Below are 23031 nucleotides of genomic sequence, written 5' to 3'. Positions count from 1 at the left end.
GGCAGGCAGCTTGCTTGAGCTCAGGAGTTTGAGACCAACCTGGGCAACATGGCAAAACTCCATCTCTACTAAAAATACAAAAATTAGTTGGGTATAGTGACACACACCTGTAATCCCAGCTACGCGGATGGCTGTAGCAGGAGAATCACTTGACCCTGGGAGGCAGAGGTTGCAGTGAACCGCGATTTCACCACTGCACTCCAGCCAGGGCAAGAGAGTGAGACCCTGTCTCAAAAAAAAAAAAAAAAAAAGAACCTAGACAGAGAATAAATTATTGTTAATTTTAGCATTTAACAGATATGGAGTAAATTCATAGTCCAGAGTCATACAAAAAGTAACTAGGATCTCAGTTCAAATCAGACATGAATATTTGTTAAGCATTTTCTGTTTCTGGCACAAACTTACCATATTGACATTGAAATGTATCTGAAAATAGTCTTACTTCTTTGTCTCTGTAGTAATCCTTCTTCCCCTCTACCACCGGATATGGCTCCTGGGCAGAGTTATCAACCGCAATCAGAATCTGCTTCCTCTAATTCGATGGATAAGTATCATATACATCACATTACTGAACCAACTAGACAAGAAAACTGGACGCCTTTGAAAAATGATTTGGAAAATCACCTTGAAGACTTTGAGCTGGTAAGTTTTTTCTCTATATTTTAAAAAAAAAATCCATATTTTTTAAAAGAAGGTGTGTTCATAAAGTTTCCCTTTAGGGAAAAAGCTATCTTTTAAAATAGCTTCATATCTGTGTCTAATAAATGGATAACATATCTGGTATGTTTCTATGCTGAGAAATTAAGAAATAAGGCAAAACGACCTGAGTATAAATCCTGATTCTACCACTGACTTGCGACAATTTGGCAGACTCCTATGGACCAATTGCTTAATTCTTCTGAGTCTTGGTAGCTTTGACTATAAAATGGAGCAAGTTACCTCACAGAACTGTGGTGAAGATTAAATGAAATAACATATGTAAAGCACCTAGTATAGTATCTGCTACAGAGGAGACCCTTAGTAAATATTAGTTTTGTCTGCTTCTCAAATTCTGATGAGTTACCTATTTAATTTTTAACCAAGTTTGAATGTAAGTTTTTTCCTCCACACTTTTTTTGTGTGCTCAAATGGCATCCTTTACATTGTAATAATAATCCTAGAACTTCTAAACCTACAAATAAGATCTGGAAACAAAATTTCCAAGTATAATATCCTTTACATTGATTGAAAGTTGGCCTTTTTAAATACTGCTTTTATTATCCAAGTAATAAATGTTTATTGTAGAAAAATTATTAAACAGAGAAGAAGATTAAGGCCACTATAATCTTATTACCCCAAAACTGTTAACGTTTTGGAGCTAAGTTTCCAGGTACTTTTTTTTTTTTTTTTTTTTTTTTTTTGCCTATAATTGTGCATGTGTGTATTGGAGATGAGGGGTGTGCAGCATCTACATCTTCAGTTTCATTCTTAGCAATGGAGTAAAAATAATCTTTAATTTTTCTTAGAAATCTTTCACCCTTGTAAGCAACCTCTGTGTCTCATTTGAAATCTTTTAAAAGTATATTTTATTTATACAAGAAAATTAATAAGATTGTGATAATCACCAAAAGACTTCATATTTTTACCAAAAAAAAAAAAAATCTTTTTGTGACTCTTTGCATCTGTTTAGAAATATGTGGCTCTTTGCATTTTAGAAATATATGAATTTTTTTCTGAACCTTTCCTCCAAAAAGTATTCTGTGATCATCAAAGTATAACCACTATTGTGTCCTTATTTATCCTAAAAATATAAGAATGAAAGCATGAGTAAATTCTGTCTCTGCTGTCTCTAGACAAACACATAATGTTGTACTTAAACTTAACTTTTACATGGGATGCAGTCGGGGGACAGTCTGTCTAGAATCAGACAGACTGTCTAGAGTCAGACAGACTTGACTTCTCCACTTGGACAAGTTAAGTAACCTTTTAAGATTTGACTTTCTCCTCTGTTTTTTTTGTTTTTTGTTTTTTTGGTTTTTTTTGAGACGGAGTCTCGCTCTGTCGCCCAGGCTGGAGTGCATGCAGTGGCGCAATCTCGGCTCACTGCAAGCTCCGCCTCCCGGGTTCACGCCATTCTCCGGCCTCAGCCTCCCGAGTAGCTGGGACTACAGGCGCCGGCAGCGCGCCCGGCTAATTTTTTCTATTTTTTTTTAGTAGAGACGGGGTTTCACCATGGTCTCGATCTCCTGACCTTGTGATCCGCCCGCCTCGGCCTCCCAAAGTGCTGGGATTACAGGCGTGAGCCACCGCGCCCGGCCGACTTTCTCTTCTGTTAAGTGAAATAATAGTCATCTTTCTGTTTGTCTATAGTGCAGAATACACAACCTGAAAGTATTGTTTTCTTCCCTTAGGAAGTAGAACTCCTCATTACCTTAATTAAATCAGAAAAAGGAAGCCTGGGTTTTACAGTAACCAAAGGCAATCAGAGAATTGGTTGTTATGTTCATGATGTCATACAGGATCCAGCCAAAAGTGATGGAAGGCTAAAACCTGGGGACCGGCTCATTAAGGTGAGACATTTAAGAGGAATGGATTATTTGTGTAAATGTAGACAAAGAGCAAGCCAAAAAAAGAAGGTTGAATTATTGTAATACTGTATTTCTCTATTCGGTTTATGCTTCCTATTTACACCACTTAAAAGTAAAGGCCTTTATATCGTTAACAGTTTGGGAAATTATTTTTAATTTGAAAGTCCCTTTAATCTCAGTTATGGCATAAAACAAGCTATCTTAGGTCTTAGGGCCAGAAAGTTTAAATTACTTAGAGGATGAATTTCCTGGATTTGCAAAATAATGATGCATTTGTTAGGGATTTAACATTATTACTTCATTGTAATGGCTTGATTGTTGTGCCTATGATTTCCATAATAAAGAGGATTACCAATAAATTAGAGATCACTGTTGTGAATCTCTTACTAGCCAATATATATTATAAATTAGGAAGATTATTATATTTTCTTGGCAATTTAGCTTCTCTTTTCTAAACATTGTGATTCTCACTTGCTCCTTTCTTGGTTTTGTAGGTTAATGATACGGATGTTACTAATATGACTCACACAGATGCAGTTAATCTGCTCAGAGCTGCATCCAAAACAGTCAGATTACTTATTGGACGAGTTCTGGAATTACCCAGAATACCAATGTTGCCTCATTTGCTACCAGACATAACACTAACGTGCAACAAAGAGGAGTTGGGTAATGAAAAGTCAAACTTTGTACAATATGATTTTCTTGGTTAGCTTAAGAGTAAGTACTCTTATGACTGAGAAAACAAATATTTTCTATTCTTTCAAGGTTTTTCCTTATCTGGAGGTCATGACAGCCTTTATCAAGTGGTATATATTAGTGATATTAATCCAACGTCCATCGCAGCCATTGAGGGTAATCTCCAGCTATTAGATGTCATCCATTATGTGAATGGAGTCAGCACACAAGGAATGACCTTGGAGGAAGTTAACAGAGCATTAGACATGTCATTTCCTTCATTGGTATTGAAAGCAACAAGGTACTCTGCAATTATTTATGAGTTTTGATTGTGCATGTGTGTGCATATCAGGTCATTGATTATACTTACATTCTCCGAAATTATATTACTGAATTAGTAATTCATAGACTACATTGGCAGGACTTAATAAATTTAAAACAGACTTCTTCATAGGCGATTTTGAGAACACTAAGGGAATAATAGAATGGTTACCACATTTATCAGTTAGGATGTTTTCACTTGCAAGTAATAGAAAATAGAACTCAACTTTTGTTTAAACAAGAGAGGGAATTTATTGGGAATTTTTCTTTTTCTTTTTTAGACAGAGTTTCACTCTTGTTGCCCAGGCTGGAGTGCAGTGGTGCAATCTTGGCTCACTGCAACCTCCACCTCCCAGGTTCAAGCGGTTCTCCTGCCTCAGCCTCCCGAGTAGCTGGGACTAGAGGTACCCGCCACCACACCTGGCTAATTTTTGTATTTTTAGTAGAGACGCGGTTTCACCATGTTGGCCAGGCTGGTCACGAACTCCTGATCTCAGGTGATCCCCCCGCCTTGGCCTCCCAAAGTGCTGGGATTATAGGCATGAGCCACCCTGCCCAGCCCCAGATTTATTGGTTTATATTGGACTTTTAAAATTCCAGAGATAAGGTGGTCATCAGGTGAAATCTGATCAGGGCTCTATCTTATTTGCTACTTTTAGTTATTTCCTCCTCCCTGTATCAGTTTTCTTTATGATAATCAAATGACTACATGATTTTCATACTTCCCATCTATATACCACATCACAACACCTAGAGCAGTCTTCAAACAGAAATCTCACCAATCACTACTATTCAAGCAAGTAGCGTTTTGCCTAAATTAAGGTCAATCTCTAAGTTGGAAGCAAGGGATAAGAATATACAGGTGCTCCTCATACAGTGGGGTTACATTCCAGTAAACTCATGGTAAATTGAAAATATCATAAGTCAAAACTGCATTTAAAAGACCTAGCCTACCAAACATCACAGCTTATTAGCCTAGGCTAGCCTACTGTAAACAGTTTTACATTACTTACATTACATTATCCTACAGTTGGATAGGATATCATCTAACACAAAGCCTAAATGTTGAATATCTCATGTAATTTATTGAATACTGTACTGGAAATGAAACACAGGATGATTGTATGGATATTCAAAGTATGGTTTCTACCAAATGCGTGTCACTTTTACAGTGTCATAAAGCTGCACCATTGTAAATTGGGGACCATCAGTATTGATTGGCTTAAGCCAGTCCTGGCTCATTCCCAGAGCTGGGATAGGATTAATCCTACTGGAACCTCATGCCTGCTACCCCTGAGGCATAGAACTACCACATCTACTCAACCTTATACAGTTTCACATTGTAAAAAAATGCTAATAGCAACTTTGCTTTCACTTACAATGGAAATAGATTGAGAAAATGTATTAGTTTCCTATTACTATTGTAAAAAATTACTGTAAGTTTAGTGGCTTAAAATAACACAAGTTTATTATATTAACGTTCTGAAGGTCTGAAATACAAAATGGGCCTTCCTGTGGTAAAATCAAGGTGTCAGCAGGGCTGCATTCCTTCTGTAGGTCCCAGGAGAAAATCTATTTTCCACCCTCTAGAGACTCCCCATACACCTTGGTTTATGGCTCACTTCCATCTTCAAAGCCAGCAACTGCAGCACCCTCTGCTTCTGCTGCCATATCTCTTTCTCTGACTCAGACTTTCCTGCCTCCCTCTTTCACTTATTCGGACCCCTGTGATTATAACGGGCCCACCCAGATAATCCAAAATAACCTCCCCATATCAAAATCTGACCCTAATCATATCTACAGTTTCTTTTGCCATATAAATAGTAATATCTTCAGAGGTTCTGAGGATTAGAACAGAATCATTAGAACATAAACATCTTGGAAGGGGATTATTCTGCCTACCACAATTTACAGGAATCCAGGCTTTCTAGATTACAGACTTAAATTATATAAAGGGAAATTCACATTTTTGCTTGTGAATTATTTCTTTTAAAGTATGGGGACTTGTTGATCAAATCATTGATTATAAACTTATTTATTCCTTCTGAATCTGTAAATTAGATTGTGTACTTTTTTTCCCCTTGAACATAGTCTTTGACTTGATTCCTTCATATATTATCTAAAAATTGGATTGGCATACAATTGTTTTCATAGGTCTACTTGAATGTTAATTAGGAAGGGAGGGAAGTCTTCAAACAACCTGGAAAGTATTTCTGTGAAAATTAATATTTTTGCTAACTTTAAGTCCAACTGAATATTTTGCCTCAAAATTAGTAGAGCACTCTTCAGCCCAGCCTTGAAGTAATTTTCTTTTGTCCTTCTGCTTTTATCTTAGCTGTAGTCACCAAAAATACAGTCATGGTAGTCACAATTACTTTCTCCTTCATTCTTCGTCTAGCTCTCTCTTCATTGTGTGTGTCTGCCCTCTTTTATTAAAGCCCATAGGGTAGCAATAATGGAGGGATGTATATTTGTAGTAATTATCTGTATGTCCACTTTCTAGAGACTCCTCATACTCCTTGGTTTATGACCTCCTTCCATAAAGGGAACTGTAAAGGGTTTGGAATTTTACTGTACTTGCAAGCTAATAAGCTAGCCTGTCTTTGTTACATGGTTGCTGGCAGAAGACATAAAACTCCTGAATCAGAGATAAAACACTATTACTAATGCATAGCAAGTAGTGTGAGCATGGCATCCGTGTCAGTTCCACATGTCTTCCAGGTCCCATAAAAATGACATATGTGGGCCTGTGGATTTGTACACATGCAATGGGTTGTATTATAGGAGAGGAATGCTTTAAGAAGAGCCTTGGGAACCCACCATTTTATAGCAGTCTGTAAGAAAGCCTGTTTTTTGTTGAGGGAGAGAAGTTACCACATCCTTCATGGTTGCTCACTGCAGATACAACCTTAAGAAGTGGCCCAGATAATAAAAAGGTCAGGACCTTGCATTTTGGGGCTAGTCAGCAAGAGCATACAAGGGTACTCAGAATTTGAAATATATTGCCTCTCCCAATACTGTACACCTTAGGCAACTCCCCTTTTCTCTCAATTATCAGCAACGATAAGATTGCATACCTAATCTTCTATTTCTAAGGTGCTATCTTTTTGGCTGTTTTGTACTTTGGGTGGCACCATTCTTCTTATAGTCCTTTGAATAGAAATATTTCATCTAGATTTTCACTTTAATTTAAAAGAAAAACACATATCAAGGGCTTTAGATATATAAAACTTAATGATCTGTGACTTCTAAGTTATCTTTGAACTATTGACTAAGTGACAGTGAACTGAGTTATTAGATAATGAATATTAGCAGTGTTTTCAATAGAAGGGGAAATAGGGTGATATGTTAAACTGAAGCCCAGAGAAAAACTACGTAAAGAAGTGATTCTTAACCTTTTTTGGGTCAAGAATATCTCCCGGGCCAGGCGCGGTGGCTCACACCTGTAATCTCAGCACTTGGGGAGGCCTAGGCAGGTGGATTGCTTGAACTCAGGAGTTCGAGACCAGCCTGGGCAACATGACAAAACCCCATCTCTACAAAAAATACAAAAAAATAGCTGAGCATGGTGGCACATGCCTGTGGTCCCAGCTACTTGGGAGGCTGAGGTGGGAGCATTGCTTGAGGCCACGAGGATTGCTTGGGCCTGGGAGGTCGAGGCTACAGTGTGCCAAGATAATTTGCAGTTGTCTTTTTTTACAACACAGAAATGATCTTCCAGTGGTCCCCAGTTCAAAGAGGTCTGCTGTTTCAGCTCCAAAGCCAACCAAAGGCAATGGTAAGGATATATTCATTTTACTGTACTCTACTATGGTAATGGGAATGTAAAATGGCACATCCATTTTGGAAAACAGCTTCACAATTTCTTAAAAATTTTAACTTACACCTAAAATATAATCCAGCTTTTCCACTGCCAGCTGTTCACTTGAAGAAAGTAAGCCTATATTCTACATAAAAGCTTGTACAGAAATTTTTCTAGAGGTTACTTGTAATAGCCAAAATTTGAAACAACTCAAATGTCCAAAATCTATTGAATTGATAAACCAATTGTAGTATATCCAAACAATGAAAAACCACACAGCAATAAAAAGGAATGAACTATTGATACCAGCAAAAAAAGTAATTAAAATAACCTCATAATAAATGTTCTGAGTTAAATAAGCCAGAGCAAAAAAAATAGTTCATACTGTATGATTCTATTAGAGAGTTGTAGACAATGCAAATTATAGTGACAGCAGCTCGGTGGTTATGTAGGGCAAACAGGGAAGGAAGCATTTAGGGGAACAGGAGAGAGAGATTACAAATAATAAACTATTATGTTTTGTACTATGCCAATATGATTATTTTGAACCAGTGGTGTATTATTGCTATATTTTTTATTTTTCTTAGAAGTTTAATAATATTTTTCTTGCAAGGAATATTAAAACCCATTCTCGGACTCTATGTAACATCATCCACAGAATTCTAAAGATTTGTCTATAAAAATTCCATCTCAGTTTTTATCTTTCTAGGCAGAATTATTTTAGGGTCATTCCCAAATAGAGGTTCTTAAATGTACTTACCTATATTTGTTTCTTTCTTTGTTTTCTTATAAAGTTTTCCAAACTCTACTATATTTTTCTCAGTCTCTTGAAAATATGATTTAATGAATGAAGTTATGTTTAAATATGTGATGTTTTAGCTGTAAGTGAAACATAATCTCCTTTTTTAATATATTGAATTGTTGTAATGATAGCTAAGGATTAAAATTAACATTTGACTTAAAAATATATTAAAAGTTCTTTTCTGTTTTATCCATAATTTATTTTCCTGTATTGAATTGATAGGCTTTTTGAAATCAGACTTTAAAAAGCTTACTACCTTCTTTTAAATAGTAAACTGAACATAGTTAAGCACCTGTGATGGCTCACCCGTTCAAAGGGAGAAATTATAATCAGTGTCTCACACGAACCATTCAGCCCAAACTAGCTTTTATGTGAACTATTTTCTTTTAAGAAATTAGCTTTTTCCTCACGCCTGTAATCCCAGCACTTTGCAAGGCTGAGGCGGGCGGATCACAAGGTCAGGAGATTGAGACCATCCTGGCCAACATGGTGAAATCCCGTCTCTGCTAAAAATACAAAAATTAGCTGGGCATGGTGGTGCATGCCTGTAATCCCAGATACTTGGGAGGCTGAGGCAGCAGAATCACTTGAACCAGGGAGTCGGAGGTTGCAGTGAGCTGAGATCGCGCCTGGCAACAGAGCGTGACTCTGTCTGGAAAAAAAGAAAAGAAAAGAAAAGAAATTAGCTTTTTCCTTGGGATAAACCCCCAAAATATTAAAGCTTTGGAATCAAATAATATTCCATTTATTTGGTTTTTAATCATTTTGTAATATGAATTATTTTAGTATACTAATAAAAATAACAACATCCCAGAAATGCGAGTTTTCTTTAATTATTTTGATATCCCTCTTGTGGTTTGGATTGGCTCATCCCCTTACTTCCTATATTGTCCTTTCAGGTTCCTACAGTGTGGGATCTTGCAGCCAGCCTGCCCTCACTCCTAATGATTCATTCTCCACGGTAAGAAAAAGTCCACCCTCTTTCATGTCATACCTCCTTATCTAAGTAACAGCATGTTTGTGTTTTGAACCAAATTGATTTCATATTTAAATATTTGTCTTCTTTAGATATTCATATTAATAGTAAGGCTATATTTTACTGAACTGATAGGCCTTGCTAAGTAAATCATACAACATAGAGCCTCACATAGGTAACCGTACGTCATTTGGCACACACTCAGCTTTTAAATACACTAACCAGTTAAATAGATAACTTTAGTGCGGAGATTTTTCTTACTAATATGTAAAATTCTTTTGATTGTCTCTTAGACCACGGAAAGAGAAGAATAATGTAATTAAGAGTGGAATTGTTCCTTTGGGCTAGTTTTGGCAAGCAGTAACCTTCAAGTTCAAATCTGTGCAACCAGTGAGGAAAAAACAGAAGTAGCAAATAAATAAATAAATAATAGGTTTACTTGCTTTTGAAAGACTTAGAAAATGCTTTACCAAATGATTAAATGAGACAGCTTTAACCATTTAAGATTAGCACAGAGAAATCTAGGGGTGACTTAACAAAACTAATACATAGTTAAATTCCATTTCATGCTCTCTTTAAGTCTACTTATATGCCCATTTATGTGGCTAACATCCCCTTTTTGTGATTTTCCTCCTGGTATGTAATTACATTTCTACAATGATCACAGCTGGATCTTCATTTCATGGAATTGTTTTATTCCACATGCATCCCATACAATATGTTCTGAACTTCAATATGGAATGGCTTGCCATGTAAAATGCAGCACTGAGAGATTGCTCTTTTATTAATCTGAAAGTCTTATTATGTCAACATGAGCTGGCTTTAGTGTGGAAGGAGAAAAATAATTTCATGACCAGAATTCCAAAATTCTACACCTTTCATTTCATTATGTTGTCTCACACTTGTGACTTGGTCTAGCAAGCCATGAAAAGATAATTACAGCAGAACATTTTAAGGCAGTAATGACTGAGACACAAAAACAAAATTTTTTTTTTATTTGTATGTGTTGAAATTGAGCTACAGCAACACTCACTATTCACTCACTATGAAGACATTATTCAGAATGTCTTCAATTTCACATAGCAAAGCAACTGAATTTTCATGTATTTCTAGTAGTATTCACACTGTATAGTGCTCTTCTTTTTAAATAATCAGCATGTTATTGAAAGAAAGAAGAGTAGAGTTTTTGTTAAATTAACATAAAACCCTAGATTAACATAAAACCCTTTTGCTGTTCATGGCTGCCAGCATGTTTTTGTTAAAATCTTCCAGGAAGTCTCCCAGACAATACTTTGTCGTTGAATGCTAATATCTATACTATTAATTTCTCATTGAGAATGGAGTTTCATAATCCAGTGAAGCTTTTTGATATTACCATTATTTATTTTTAAAAATTCTATTGCATCTACCATGTATACTTTTTATCTTAATAGAATGGGTGAAACCTTTAGAATAAAGCGCAACCTTTTATTTGTATAAAATTATTTTAATTTATTCCAAGCATTTATTTTTGCATTTTTTTCAAGTCATTTTTCTTTTGATAGGGTATGCTCCATGAAGTGCTTCACAATTGAACATTGCATTCAAAATTTACATTCTATTCAATAATTATTCTATTGTTATGAATTCATTGTCTTAAATTTATATGAGACTTAGACTAGATTTGAAAATATTTATACCTAATGGATTATCAGGCCACTAAATTGGAGACTATATCCATGTAATAGACCGTTGAACATTGCATTCAAAATTTACATTCTATTCAATAATTATTTTATTGTTATGAATTCATTGTTTTTCTTAAATTTATTTGAGACTTAGACTAGATTTGAAAATCTTTATACCTAATAGATTATCAGATCACTAAATTGGAGACTATATCCATGTAATAGACTCAGAAGTACTTGAAAAGTTGGTATTTTCTCTTTCCCTCAACTTCTAAGCTTTAATAGTCCTATTAAACTTTTTTTAAATTGTATGAAAAACAAGTCTTACAAAATTGCTTCAAAAAAGAGATGTCTTCAGTCGGATATTTTAAGATGTACTACATAATAGAGTTCTCTTTTAGCAACTCAAAGTTTATATTAGCAAGGACTGTGAAAATTCCTGGAATAAAAATTTTGAGTTAATGTTGTTTCACCTAGTGTTTCCAGATATATTTAATGATGGGAAGCCCCATGCCCTATGCACATTTCATTGCACTGATATTTCCTTCAAACACTGATCTAAGGTGGAGAGACATAAGATGGATCTTGTACTAAGAAAGAAGAGGAGAGAGACAATGTGCAGTCCCCCAATCCTGGAAGTTAGTAAAATACTATCTGATGATTTGCTTTGGTTTTATGCTTTAGGTTGATGGGGAAGAAATAAATGAAATCTCGTACCCCAAAGGAAAATGTTCTACTTATCAGATAAAGGGATCACCAAACTTGGCTCTGTCCAAAGGTAGTTTTCCAAATCAGTCATCTAATTACTCTAAATGCCCTAATAACTCAGGTAATTAAAAAAAATAGGTATCCTCTTTTCTTTGCTTTATATATTACTGTAGCTTTAAAGGGAAAGATTATTGCTCAAATAAAGAAAAGAACAATATACAAATGTCCCAGTATTCATTCTCGTCTCTGAGACTAATTTTTTTTAAGTGATTGAAAAGATAGCTGCTGTGTTCTACAGTGTTTCTTATATTTTGTGAAGTAGCAATTCACAGGCTACCTAATAGTTTAGAAAAAATGTCTTCAGGATGTTTTGTCTGATCTATTATATCCTTAATCTTTGTAACATAACTTTGTTTCTTTCATGAATTAATACATTGAGAGTCATTTAAGAAAATAAACATTAAATTATTAATGCCTTGTGAAAAGCCATATCACCAACATTGATTTTGGTTTATTCTTTGTAATTTACATTTGTGTGATCTTTCGTCATAGCAGCCAGGGTAGTTCTAGAACTAAAAATGACTGGATCACATTAGTGTAAACTACTTTTCCAGTCATTGCTACTTTTAAAATTGGTTGCTTAAAATTTGAAAGCACCTAGCAAATTCTATTTAACGCCTTGTCCCTTTCTCGTGTCAATATTTTTAACGTAAAACCCCATGTAAATTATTATTTTTCAAGAATCCTGTATACAAGAAGATGACATTTATGATGATCCCCAAGAAGCTGAAGTTATCCAGTCTCTGCTGGATGTTGTGGATGAGGAAGCCCAGAATCTTTTAAACCAAAATAATGCAGCAGGAAACTCCTGTGTTCCAGGTACATGAACCAGATGAATAAATTGGTATACTATGGAGTACAAGAACATCTCTAGGGAGCATTTTTTGAGTAAATATGTAATGCATTAGTTCTTCCTCTATTCCTCATTAGTGTGTAATATTTCAGAAACAAAATAGAATTTATCTCCTTTTTTTTATTTTCCATATTTATAAGTGGGTTACCTTATTAGTGAGATCTCCAAATGTATCATTTATATCATGAATTTTACTTCTAGAAGTTAGTCCAAACATTTTCCCCCAGCCATTCTCATTTTAATTTTAGTAGATAATTGTAACCAGAAATTTTATACTGATATATACTTGATCATTTCTTCCTAACTTTTCTAGTTAAAACATTGAAACTATTTATGGATATTGGTTTATACACTGCCTTCTTTTGCAGGCAAATGAAAACTTTTCTACCTCCTCAATAGTTTTATTAATTCATCTTGGCCTTTATATTCCTCTCTCAGGTACATTAAAGATGAATGGGAGGTTATCAGCAGAGAGAACAGAAGATACAGACTGCGATGGTTCACCTTTACCTGAGTATCTTACTGAGGTAACAGTAATACCTAAACAACCTAGGATATGTCAACTTGTTAGAATTATGGGTTTTAACCCAGAAGGTGAAATAATCAGAGATTATTTCCTGTTTTACTCAAAAAATAAATTTAGGAGGAAAACAGAGATTAATTTCATGTGTTACATTAAAGTGTCATCCTATCCTAGTGAAAGAATCATTACACAAATTTTCTCAAATTAAAAAAAATAGAAAAAAAAACAATTGGTTTTCAAAAATGTAATGCTAAACTTTCTAAATTATTCTTTAAAACCTTAAAACTTAGGATCTTCTAGGACATTAGACTAAGGAAAAGCATGAAATAGTGGATAAATTATATTTAAGGTTCTTCAAACTCAGCATCACCCTATGTGTACAAATCTGACCTTGCTTAATATTCTGGGATAATTCTTCTCATTATCCTTCTTAATCTTCCTACTTTATATATTCAAAATTAAAACTGTGCTGGTTTGAATGTTCTTACACTAGTTATCATGGATGCTTGTACTTACACACAATCTCCTACATACATAACTGTTCATTAAATATTTACAAATAGTGTGTATATATATATACACACACAGAAGCTTATGACTGATAAGTGTATATTTCTCAAGCTACAAAAATAATCATACAAATATTAGATATCTCAAAATGTGACAGTCGGTAGTGGTTTTTCTTAAGATGAACTTTCATATAATCAGAATATTAATAATTACAGTAAAAATAGGCTCTTTAGAAAAGGTTTTCTGAACATTTTAAGTCATGACTTTATCACATTTTTATTAATATTTAATAGTAACATTAAAATGCCCCTTAAAATGTATGTTGCAATGTCTTTTAACTAAGAAAGTAAAAATCTGTAATTGCCATTTCAGAAATGTGATGTAGCTGAGCGCATTGGCTCATGGCAGTAATCCCAGCACTTTTGAAAGGCTGAGGAGGGCAGATCACTTGAGGTCAGGAGTTCAAGACCAGCCTGGCCAACATGGTGAAACCCTGTCTCTGCCAAAAATATAAAAAATTAGCCAGATTTGGTGGTGCACACCTGTAATCCCAGCCCTTCAGGAGTCTGAGGCAGGAGAACCACTTGAACCTGGGAGGCAGAGGTTGCAGTGAGCGGAGATCATGACACTGCACTCCAGCCTGTGCAATAGATCGAGACTCAGTCCCCCCAAAAAATAAAAGTCATGTCACATGCTTTTTCTTTTAAAAGAGTAAAGAAAGCTTGTTAGCATAATATAGATTCTCATTTATACTGAGCTATGACTGTTTTATGGCAGAAAACTTCTTTCAAGTTATCTTTTTTTATTATTTTCATTATGAAAATATATTACATCCTTATTGTAAAAAAGTTTCCAACAGAATCTTCAAAAATGTAAGTCCCAGCCAGGTATGGTGGCTCACGCCTGTAATCTCAACACTCTGGGAGGCCGAGGTGGGCTGATCACCTGAGGTTGGGAGTTCAAGACCAGCCTGACCAACATGGAGAAACCCCATCTCTACTAAAAATACAAAATTAGCTGGGCAAGGTGTTGCATGCCTGTAATCCCAGCTACTTGGGAGGCTGAGGCAGGAGAATCGCTTTAACCTGGGAGGCGGAGGTTGCAGTGAGCCAAAATCACGCCACTGCACTCCATCCTGGGCAACAAGAGTGAGAGTCCGTCTCAAAAAAAAAAAAAAGTAGGTCCCTTTTTAAAAACATATTTATCTTATTCATCTGAGGTAGCTATTGTTAAAAATTTTGATTTCTACCTTTCCACTGTGCATATCAAAACATAAATATTTATATACATACATAATTTTTTAATATACATTTTGTCACATGGTTCTGAATTTGGTTTTCACTTAAGAATTGATCATTACCCTCTTTCCATGTGAGATGTATAAATTTGCCTCACACATTTTAATGACTTCCTATTATTTTATTGTAAGTTTATACCATAATTTATTAAATTGGCCATCTGTTGATGAATTTTAGATTTTCTTTTTGTCAGTAAGAGGACACAAATTATTAGGAACTATATAATTGTCTTGCCACTGAAGTACAGATAGATCCTGCAAATACATGCATTGAGAATACATTTTGGGCTAGATATATTAAATTAGTACTTCCTGAATAAATGGGACTTCTGCTTTAGAATCTATTTTAAATAATGGTAAACAAAGTAAAGAAAGTGAGGGAACAAATTTAGGAAAGGAGTAACAGGGATCTTAGATTAAAACATTTAAAATTTTTATTTGTATCTAATTCTAGGAACATGTTTAAATCACTATGACAATTATATTCATAAGCAGACAAATTTAAAATTTGCAAATATGACTAATCTCCCCTAGCTGAAAGAAGACCGAGCTAGCATTCTGGAAAAGTTTTCTGTTTCATCTTATATTTCTAGAATATTACCTATATTTTAGAACTGGCTAGTTTTAAGAATTATTTAGAACTTCTGATGATAGTCTTTTATAAGTGCTTGAAATCACCCTAAACAAATTGTGTATTATTTACTGAATTGGTTCTAACAGTATATTCTGTAACTTTGAAAGTTTTATCATGTACCAAAAGTTAAGATGCTAACCATTGGTATTAAAAAGTATAGGAATATAGAAATATCTTCTTATAGAAGAAAGATTATACATGATACCTATTTATACATTCATTGTGTTTCTCATTCAGTATTGTAATTGTACTCTTTAGTACCTCTTAGTGAAGTACTTTAGGTCAATGCCTATGTCTTATTTAAGAATGAAAGAATGAATGCTAATCATATACATTACTATAAATTATTGTCTACAGTTTCAAAACCATTTAGCTATTGAACTTATTTGACTAATTTTGCTGGAGATGATGGGGTAAGAAGAGGTGTTAGGGTTTCTGTCCTAAATTTGCTTGTCCACTCTGGTAGTCAACTTGAGAGAAGTACACATGTAAATAAGTAAATGTAATTTTTAAAAAGCTGTAGAAACATATTCTATTAAATGTTTATATGGAGTTCAGCGAGAGCTACAAAGAAGGGGGAAAATGGTCGGGGCTACACAGGAGTAGGTGGATAAAGTTATTAAAGCTTTCTAGAGAATTAGCATCTTAAAGATGTTTGATAGTTAAGATAAGCTAGGAAAGAGCATTCCATACATACTGTGGAGCTGCTTTAGCAGAGGAATGAAGGTATAGATGAGCCTGGAACATTCAGGACACTAAGTCATTGCAAGTAGGGTATCACAGGGTGTCTTGAAAGCTAAGCCTAAAAAGATAGGCAAGGTGTTAGTTCATGAAGTGACTTACATGCCATGCCAAGGAATTTGATCTTTCCACATCTCTTGCCACTGAAATGAATCAATATGCTTTCTAATTCTGGTTATTTTTTAATGGTTTTAATTTCTTCAAACATATTCTTCTTATGTAGTGTTTTTAATTTCTTAAGCAAAAACAAGGCAAAAACTTTTAGTGACTCTCCGGCACCTGAGGATAATTCTGCTTGACTGTTGGATCTCAGAAGGACTGGCTTTATGGGCATTCAGCCAGTGCAATCACTCAGAACCCTGTGCTTATAAGAGCCTCCTACTTCGAATATGCTATAGTGCTGTACCATCACCAACTTGAAGTTCTTAATAAGTTTTTAACAAGAGATCTCTTATTTGCATATGGCTCCTGGCACTGCAAATTATGTAGTTCATCCTAGATCCAGGAGATAGTTCCTCTTCTCTCAAGTTACTGGATCTGGATTCCTTGAGCACTAGGATTGTAAAATAACCTTCAAATGGGCTGACCACTCTTTTAAAAAATCTTAAATATATTCGGTGAGGCAGTACCACAGCTGCCTCCTCTTCCAAAGGTCCTTCAGTCCATACTGACAAGAAACTGAAGGCCAATCTTCTTAACCAACCCTCCCCCATACACAAGTGAACCTTACAAAAATAGTGGTAATTGGTTAATACAGGTATCACTGTAGCTTATTTCTAATTGAGTTTTACCTCACCATTTTCATTTAATAATAGTATTATTAAAATTTTCATATTTATAACAGCATTTGACTCTTATAAAAGGCTTTGTACTTTCTAAAATCATTATACACATGCTATATTCTTAGACCAGGATTGTAATGGGAAATAAGAAATGCAAATGACTTTAGTTGGAAAAAAAATTTAATCCAGACTAAAATGAGCAGCTTCTTAAAACAGATGAGGTCTAGGAAATTTCCTTTTAGTTGACAGTGGATTAAAACCTTTTTCCTTCTACTGTAGAAGTTCTACATTTACATCAACTAAATTGAAATTATTATCAGGGTAATTTAATTATGGTACTTTTTAACTCTACAAAGTCTGTAACTGAAAGGTCATATTACAGGTGTCATTTTTATTAAGTGGATGTAATAAACTAGGTCTCAGACATAAGCGTGTGTGGGCACACAGTGGTGAACAGACCGACATGATTCCTGCCTTGGTAAGAGCTTACTAATGGAGAGGAAAGGAGGAAAAAATCAAACACACAAATAAATATGTAATTACAAGTTGCGTTAAGGTCTGTGAAGTTTGTTTGTTGTTTTTAAGTGCCAACACACAAAAAAAAGAATAACCAAGGAAACCTGCTTTAGATTGGGTGGATAGAAAACATCTTCAGGAGGAGAAGACACCATCAGAAGGGCTTTGTAGTAAGAAGGGATGAGTGATTTTGAAGAACTAAAAGACCCATGAATTTGAAGACTAGTGGGTAAAGGGGAGATTATAAAAGTAGACAGGGGCCAGATAATTCAGGGTCTTCAAGGGAATTTCCTATTTGTTAAGAAAATTTGTCCTGATAAAGGTTCAATCGTATAATTTACTAACCATTTAAGAATAAAATTTGGGGGTGGTTGCTTCCAAAATGGCCGAATAGGAACAGCTCCGGTCTGCAGCTCCTAGCAAGATCAATGCAGAAGATGGGTGATTTCTGCATTTCCAACTGAGGTATCTGATTCATCTCAATGGGACTCATTGGACAGTGGGTACAGCCTATGGAGGGTGAGCTGAAGCAGGGTGGGGCATCACCTCACCCAGGAAGCACAAGGGGTCAGGGGATTTCCCTTTCCTAGCCAAGGAAAGCTGTGACAGACTGTACCTGGAGAAACGGTACACCCCTGACCATATACTGCGCGTTTCCCACAGACCCAGCAACCAGCAGACCAGAAGATACCCTCCAATATCTGGCTCAGCAGGTCCCATGCCCACGGAGCCTTGCTCACTGCTAGTGCAGCCGTCTGAGATCAACCTGCAACACTGCAGCTTGACCAGTGGGGGGCATCCACCATTGCTGAGGCTTGAGTAGCTCACAGTGTAAACAAAGCTGCTGGGAAGTTCAAATGGGACGGAGCCCACCGCAGCTCAGCAAGGCCTACTGCCTCTCTAGATTCCACCTCTGGGGGCAGGGCAGAGCAGAACAAAAGGCAGCAGACAGCTTCTCCAGACTTAAAAGTCCCTGTTTGACAGCTCTGAAGAGAGCAGTGGTTCCCTCAGCACACCATTCAAACTCTGAGAACAGATAGACTGCCTCCCCAAGCGGGTCCCTGATCCCCATGTAGCCTGACTGTGATACACCTCTCAGTAGGGGTCAACAGACACCTCAAACAGGCGGGTGCCCCTCTGGGACGAAGCTTCCAGAGGAAAGATCAGGCAGCAATATTTGCTATTCTACAGCTTCTGCTGGTGATACTCAGGCAAACAGGGTCTGGAGTGGACCTCCAGCAAACTCCAACAGACCTGCAGCTGAGGGGCCTGACTGAAGGAAAACTAGCAAACAGAAAGGAATAGCATCAACATCAACAAAAAGGTCATCCACTCCAAAACCCTATCTGTAGGTCACCAACATCTAAGAACAAAGGTAAAGAAAACCACAAAGATGGGGAGAAACCAGAGCAGAAAAGCGGAAAATTCCAAAAACCAGAGCGCCTCTTCTCCTTCAAAGGATCGCAGCCCCTTGCCAGCAAGGGAACAAAACTGAACAGAGAATGAGTTTGACGAGTTGACAGAAACAGGCTTCAGAAGTTCGGTAATAACAAACTACTCCAAACTAAAGGAGCATGTTCTAACCCATCACATGAAAGCTAAAAACCTTGAAAAAAAGTTAGACAAATGGCTAACTAGAATAAACAGTGTAGATAAGACCTTAAATGACCTGATGGAACTGAAAACCATGGCACGAGAACTTCATGATGCATGCATGAGCTTCAGTAGCCGATTCAATCAAGTAAAATAAAGGATATCAGTGATTGAAGATCAAATTAATGAAATAAAGCAAGAAGATTAGAGAAAAAAGAGTGAAAAGAAACAAACAAACACTCATAGAAATATGGGACTATGTGAAAAGACCAAATCTATATTTGATTGGTATACTGGAAAGGACAGGGAGAATGGAACCAAGTTGGAAAACACTCTTCAGGATATTACTCAGGAGAACTTCCCCAACCTAGCAAGGCAGGCTGACATTCAAATTCAGGAAATACAGAGAACACCACAAAGATACTCCTAGAGAAGAACAACCCCAAGACATGTAATTATCAGATTCACCAAGGTTGAAACGAAGGAAAAAATGTTAAGGCAGCCAGAGAGAAAGTTCAGGTTACCCACAAAGGGAGGCCCATCAGAATAACAATGGATCTCTCAGCAGAAAGCCTACAAGCCAGAAGAGAGTGGGGGCCAATATTCAACATTCTTAAAGAAAATAATTTTCAACCCAGAATTTCATATCCAGCCAAACTAAGCTTCATAAGTTAAGGAGAAATAAAATTCTTTACAGATAAGCAAATGCTGAGAGATTTTGTCACCACCAGGCCTGCCTTACAAGAGCTCCTGAAGGAAGCATTAAACATGGAAAGGAACAACTAGTACCAGCCACTGCAAAAACACCCCAAATGGTAAAGACTATCGACGCTATGAGGAAACTGCATCAATTAACAGGCAAAATAACCAGATAACATCATAATGACAGGATCACATTCACACATAACAATATTAACCTTAAATGTAAATGGACTAAATGCCCCAATTAAAGACACAGATTGGCAAATAGGATAAAGAGTCAAGACCTATCGGTGTGCTGTATTCAGGAGACCCATCTCACATGCAGTGATGTGCATAACCTCAAAATAAAGGGATGGAGGAAGATCTACCAAGCAAATGGAAACAAAAAAAAAAGCAGGGGTTGCAATCCTAGTCTCCGATAAAACAGACTTTAAACCAACAAAGATCAAAAAAGATGAAGAAATCCATTACATAATGGTAAAAGGATCAATTCAACAAGAAGAGCTAAATATCCTAAATATATATGCACCCAATACAGGAGCACCCAGATTCATAAAGCAAGTCTTTAGAGACCTACAAAGAGACTTATACTCCTATACAATAATAATGGGAGACTTTAACACCCCGCTGTCAATATTAGACAGATCAGCGAGACAGAAGGTTAACAAGGATATCCAGGACTTGAACTCAGCTCTGTACCAAGTGGACGTAATAGATATTTAGAGAACTCTCCACTCCAAATCAACAGAATATACATTCTTCTCAGTACCACATCACACTTACTCTAAAATTGAACACATAATTGGAAGTAAAACACTACTCAGCAAATGTAAAAGAACAGAAATTGTAACAAACTGTCTCTCAGACCACAGTGCAATCATATTAGAATTTAGGATTAATAAACTCATTCAAAACCAAACAACTACCTGAAAACTGAACAACCTGCTCCTGAATGACTACTGGGTACATAACAAAACGAAGGCAGAAATAAAGATGTTCTTTGAAACCAATGAGAACAAAGACACAATGTACCTGAATCTCTGGGGCACATATAAAGCAGTGTGTAGAGGGAAATTTATAGCACTAAATGCCCACAAGAGAAAGCAGAAAAGATCTAAAATCAACACCCTAACATCACAATTAAAAGAACTAGAGAAGCAAGAGCAAACACATTCAAAAGCTAGCAGAAGGCAAGAAATACCTAAGATCGGAGCAGAACTGAAGGAGACAGAGACACAAAAAACCCTTCGAAAAATCAATGAATCCAAGAGCTACTTTTTTGAAAAGATCAACAAAATACACCACTAGCAAGACTAATAAGGAGAAAAGAGAGAAGAATCAGATTGATGCAATAAAAAATGATAAAGGGGATATCACCACCGATCCCACAGAAATACAAACTGCCATCAGAGAATGCCATAAACACCTCTATGCAAATAAACTACAAAATCTAGAAGAAATGGATAAATTCCTGGACACATACACCCTCCCAAGACTAAACCAAGAAGAAATTGAATCTCTGAATAGACCAATAACAGGCTCTGAAATTGAGGCAAAAATTAATAGCCTACCAACCACAGTCAAATTCTACCAGAGGTACAAAAGAGAGCTGGTACCATTCCTTCTGAAACTAATCCAATCAATAAAAAAAGAGGGAATCCTCCCTAACTCATTTTATGAGGCTAGCATCATCCTGATACCAAAGCCTGGCAGAGACACAACAAAGAGAATTTTAGGCTAATATCCCTGGTGAACATTGATGCAAAAATCCTCAATAAAATACTGGCAAACCGAATCCAGCAGCACATCAAAAAGCTTATCCATCACAATCAACTCAGCTTCATCCCTAGGATGCAAATCAGTAAACATAATCCATTGCATAAACAGAACCATCGACAAAAACCACATAATTATCTCAATAGATGCAGAAAAGGCCTTTGACAAAATTCAACAGCCCTTCATACTAAAAACTCTCAATAAACTAGGTATTGATGGAATGTATCTCAAAATAATAACAGCTATTTATGACATATTCACAGCCAATATCATACTGAATGGGCAAAAACTGGAAGCATTCCCTTTGAAAACCAGCACAAGATAAGGATGCCCTCTCTCACCACTCCTATTCAATACAGTATTGGAAGTTCTGGCTAGGGAAATCAGGTGAGAGAAAGAAATAAAGGATGTTCAATTACAAAAAGAGGAAGTCAGATTGTCTCTGTTTGCAGATGACATGATTGTATATTTAGAAAACCCCATTGTCTCAGCCCAAAATCTCCTTAAACAGATAAGCAACTTCAGTAAACTATCAGGATACAAAATCAATGTGCAAAAATCACAAGCATTCCTGTACACCAATAGTAGACAGAGAGCCAAATCATGCATGAACTCCCATTCACAATTACTACAAAGAGAATAAAATACCTAGGAATCCAACTTACAATGGATGTGAAGGACCTCTTCAAGCAGAACTACAAACCACTGCTCAATGAAATAAAAGAGGACACAAACAAATGGAAGAACATTCCATGCTTATGGATAGGAAGAATCAATATTGTGAAAATGGCTATACTGCCCAAGGTAATATATTGATTCAATGCTATCCCCATCAAGCTACCACTGACTTTCTTCACAGAATTGGAAAAAACTAAAGTTCATATGGAACCCAAAAAGAGCCCACATAGCGAAGACAATCCTAAGCAAAAAGAACAAAACTGGAGGCATCACACTACCTGACTTCAAACTACACTACAAAGCTACAGTAACCAAAACAGCATGGTACTGGTACCAAAACAGATATATAGACCAATGGAACAGAACTGAGGCCTTAGAAATAATACCACACATCTACAACCATCTGATCTTTGACAAACCTGACAAAAACAATCAATGGGGAAAGGATTCCCTATTTAATAAACGGAGCTGGGAAAACTGGATAGCCATATGTAGAAAAACTGAAACTGGATTCCTTCCTTACACCATATACAAAAATTAACTCAAGATGGATTACAGACTTAAATGTAAGACCTAACCCCATAAAAACCCTAGAAGAAAACCTAGGCAATACCATTCAGGACATAGGCATGGGCAAAGACTTCATGACTAAAACAACAAAAGCCATGGCAACAAAAGCCAAAACAGACAAATGGGATCTAATTAAACTAAAGAGCTTCTGCACAGCAAAAGAAACTATCATTAGAGTGAACAGGTTTTGCAGTCTACCCATCTGACAAAGGACTAGTATCCAGAATCTACAAACAACTTAAATAAATTTACAAGGAAAAAAAGAATCCCATCAAAAA

General features: G+C 36.1%; 1 protein-coding gene across 9 annotated transcripts in view; it reads left to right on the top strand.

The window, feature by feature from the left end:
• Positions 1-23031, top strand: part of PTPN13 (protein tyrosine phosphatase non-receptor type 13) — a 223872-nt gene that overhangs the window by 177185 nt on the left and 23656 nt on the right. For 6 of the 9 annotated variants that reach the window (XM_050790402.1, XM_050790400.1, XM_050790397.1 and 3 more), the window contains 9 exons: positions 459-642; positions 2391-2549; positions 3062-3233; positions 3333-3543; positions 7271-7341; positions 9067-9128; positions 11495-11639; positions 12260-12397; positions 12870-12958. In XM_050790402.1, the coding sequence (XP_050646359.1) occupies positions 459-642; positions 2391-2549; positions 3062-3233; positions 3333-3543; positions 7271-7341; positions 9067-9128; positions 11495-11639; positions 12260-12397; positions 12870-12958 (1231 nt within the window). The remainder of the gene's footprint in view (positions 1-458; positions 643-2390; positions 2550-3061; positions 3234-3332; positions 3544-7270; positions 7342-9066; positions 9129-11494; positions 11640-12259; positions 12398-12869; positions 12959-23031) is intronic. The other 3 variants (XM_050790399.1, XM_050790403.1, XM_050790401.1) reach the window with 1 other exon arrangement.

Source organism: Macaca thibetana, chromosome 5 (genome assembly GCF_024542745.1).
Source record: "Macaca thibetana thibetana isolate TM-01 chromosome 5, ASM2454274v1, whole genome shotgun sequence".
NCBI lineage: Eukaryota > Metazoa > Chordata > Mammalia > Primates > Cercopithecidae > Macaca > Macaca thibetana.
This window is presented reverse-complemented; position numbering and strand designations above follow the sequence as displayed.